The sequence below is a fragment of the Hipposideros armiger genome, unplaced genomic scaffold (genome assembly GCF_001890085.2).
Source record: "Hipposideros armiger isolate ML-2016 unplaced genomic scaffold, ASM189008v1 scaffold_616, whole genome shotgun sequence".
Taxonomy (NCBI): Eukaryota; Metazoa; Chordata; class Mammalia; order Chiroptera; family Hipposideridae; genus Hipposideros; species Hipposideros armiger.
In genome coordinates, this window is record NW_017731966.1 from 322,254 (window position 1) to 326,085 (window position 3,832).

The 3,832-nt window shown below is 33.6% G+C and overlaps 1 protein-coding gene across 1 annotated transcript in view; it reads right to left on the minus strand.

The window, feature by feature from the left end:
- The window catches only part of TAPT1 (transmembrane anterior posterior transformation 1), a 76,431-nt gene that overhangs the window by 28,425 nt on the left and 44,174 nt on the right, over window positions 1–3,832 (minus strand). The window contains exons 6-7 of the mRNA XM_019625121.1: window positions 1,452–1,587; window positions 7–83 (exon numbers count right to left, since the gene is read on the minus strand). Coding sequence (XP_019480666.1) covers window positions 7–83; window positions 1,452–1,587 — 213 coding nt within the window. The remainder of the gene's footprint in view (window positions 1–6; window positions 84–1,451; window positions 1,588–3,832) is intronic.

The following is a 3,832-nucleotide window of genomic DNA, read 5'->3' on the forward strand; positions in this document are numbered from 1 at the left end:
GATAGTAAGCAGGGACTTGTTGTGTGAGTTAAAAGCTACGTTGAGAGTTGTTGCTTGAACCATTATAAGAATTGCATGCAAAACTAGCAGTAAGTGAAGTCAAGGAAAAAACTTAAGTGTATTTTTATATTATATTAAGAGATAATACTATACAATTTTTAAAGTGAATATTGGGGTAAAATGACTACGCTTTCTAAATCAAGTTTCACATAAGTATTTTATTATCTTTATAATTTCTCTATTAGCTACAGTTGATATAAATTTGACAGGATTAAGATTACATTACCCACGTGAAACGAACGAAAGCAGCCATGAACCTCTGTGCATCCACTCACTTAGATATGTGAGTCCTGGAACACGGCTGTCTTGTTCTTTCTAGATCTCTGGCACTTGGTATGATGCTTTGGGAAATAGGTCCTTAAAATTTTTTGTTAAACAAACGGAATAAATTATAGTAAATACCGAAAGAAGACACTTAGTATACATTCTGAATTAAGATAATTTGCATTCTAAAACAGAAAAGAGCACCAAATAAAAGTTAGTCTGGAAGTGATCTTCCTTTATGGTTTTTCAGGGGATGAGATGTATAAGACAGTAAGAAATGTCTGATAATTAGGATTCTTCTTGTATGTCATTTTTGAAGACATGGCAAGTTGCAGAATTATATTCATGTTACATACAGAACAGTTTGTTTAAATCAGAACAGTAACTGTTTTATTCTATTATACATACTTGGAACAAGTTTTTACTGTTATAGAAATCTTCCCACTTAATCCCTTAACTTTCCAAGTATTAATCCAATCCTTTCATACTATCAGAGACAGTATGAAAAAAATCACATGACACTTTCCTGTAAATGAATTCTGAGTCCACATGGAGCTTAAGTGTAGGTATGGATGTATGTGTAAATATATATGAATGGGTACACACACATACTATTTATATATAGTAAAGCCTTTACTCTTCAAAAGAAAAGATTTTAGATGGGGATACAGGGGGAGGGTAAAACCTCCAAAATTCCTCCCAATCAATTTCAAAGTTTACTTCTATAAGAACTGTATACATTTTATGCCCAAGGTTGTAACAGAATTTATAGGCTTAAAGGGAACTTCAAAATATCCAATATAGGTACAAAAAAATTACATAGATCTATATAAATGTAAAGAATGTATAAACACTATCTTTTCATTCAAAAATCTTTCCACATAATCAATTGCACCGAGAATAGAACTGTTTTGTAGCAATTCAAAGGAACAGGCATACGTGAGGCTCTTTAAATTAATTTACAATCACTATTATAACTAATTTCTCAAAAGAAAACAGACATTTCACATTAGTGTTTAGGGTACACACACAGACACACAATTTTAAATCAGAGAAACAGCTAACCAAATAATATTCTGTAGAATATGCAATGTCTGTTGGAATTTCTGATACGTCTAAAAGGATACAGACATAGAGAACGGCCATGAAAAAGTGAGGAATCACCCCAATGTGCGCTCTTTTTCTTTCTTTAGGCTCCGTTGCTGTCCAATAGAGAGCATCTAATATATCTTGACCAAATGATGAAAACAGACGATCTGCTACCTAAAGAGAAAACATATTTTAAAGGTGTCGCTTCATATTCCATTTAAATATGTTACTAAAATTCAGAAGCAAGTTGAATACTAGAAATCTGACTTTTTAAATCCCACTGGAAGGTAAGCTCCCCAAGAGCAGAGCCTTTGTCACTTACTCACAAAAACTGTGTTGTTTTCTTACACACAATGAGTGCTCAAGTTCTTGTGCCATTTGAATGAGACTTTGTCTAATTAGCTATGTTTGTAACAAGAAAAGTCTTCCACGCTGGCAAAAATAAAAGGGAGGGGATATATCAAAATCATAGTTCCTCTGGTTTTAATTCTCTGAATTCAAATTCAGGATTCAAACTTAAATCCTTTAGGACAAATATATCATTTGAAGCATTCTATTCATACCCAATATTTGTAAACAACAGTNCAAGATGAGAATTAAATGATAATGATGTAAAGTACATAGCATTATGCCATGCATACAAAACAGCCAGTACTATTTTTATGTTATTCATAATCTTTGAAACTTAGGGAAAGCTTCCATAAATATACTTTGGTTTAAAAAAAAGGGGAAATAAAAACAAATAACTAAAAGAAGTAAAAGAATGATGAATTCACCAACAAAGAAGTGTTCCTCTTATCATTCTCTGCCACAATAATGATAACAAAAACTTAAGATACTCTGTTGAAAGTCAACTGCAAATAGAATAAGATTTCAGGCATCCAGCTGTTAGCAGGCTTAGGGAACACTGTCCTTTGGCACAACAACCCTGCTTGGGGACGGTTGATTCACATGGGCTCTGCTGGGACCAGCCACCATGCCCACCACTCTGCTTCTGGTGGACGCCCTGTTTCCTGACTTAGTTAGAAAACAAGAATCCAGGTACACAGAGAATCTAGGTATGTGTGTGGAGGAGGGGCTTTGCCACCACAAGTCAGGTAGCTTTTGGAACCATTCAGAGTAGAACTCAAGCTTAAGACACACCGTTTGATTTTATGATTTCTACAAGAAAATGACTTCTGGAAATATAATTCTAACAGCATACATCTCATTTTACATCTGTTTCTAATTTTTCACAGGTACTTTAGAACTAACAATAATGAATCAAAATAAATTAACAAGAAGTTATTAAATGCCTATAACATGCATGGTATGGGGGTAATAAATAAAATGCAAAACACGATCTCATTTCTTAAGAACAAAATTGTACAAAAGTGTCAGACATTGGAAAACTCTATTACTTGAGATACCTAAGCACATGATCATTTTACCAAGCTCCCTTCAGCATTAGACTGTGTTGTAATTACCTGTCTATTTCCTCTCTAAGCCTGTGCGTCCTAACGTGCCTTAGTACTTTTGACATGTGCCACATAGCATACACTCAGTGAATGTCTGCCAACTGAATGGACGGTGCAAGCTCATGGAATCTTGACAACTTCATGTCAGCATTAATTCAGAGATGTATGTAACAATTTATTACTTTACCTTATATTTCTTTAATTTATCCTTATTCAAAAAGCTAATTAGTTAAAAAGTAAAAGACAAATGTTAGGAAAGAGCAAAAGTTCTGGTGAACGCCTAAAATGAAAAAAATCAGGCTTATTCAGATAACCACAGCACACTACAGTTCAAAAAATAAAGAGGCTTAGAAGCTGCGGTTCCCTCACCCACTGAGTCCACAGCTCCAGAGAAGCCACATGGTTTATGGGATATGGTGTCATGCCATGTGGTGTGACACCCCAACGCACCACAGGGAATATACACAATACCTTCTACTGAGACAGGTATTTCTAATATCCAAAGAGTAGAACAGCTAGAATGCTTTCAAGTTTTCTGCAATACTCATTTAATCCCATGTAAAAGAATGATTTTTGGTTCAAGAGTAAAATTAGAAGCCACTGTATTTGTTAAAAGTTACCTGGATTCCAAGAAAACTGTTCCATGTTTCTTAGACACACTATTAGCAAAAGCACATAATTTGTGAATCGTTCCTTAATATCTGAAAGAAATTAACATATAAATACTGTGGTGCATGTAAATAATATAATAATATAGTGCATATATAAAATAATTTTCTTTTAGTCAGAACATGATGAAACTATTATTTTAGGTATAAATGTCTATAAAATAAATATACTATTTTACATATAGGATGGTGTTACATTGGTAAGCCATTTCTTTCACAAACATAATTCTAGTATGGAAAGTCCAGTTCTCTACAAACTTCAAAAAATATTCAAGCCATCAATCTGAGTCAGAT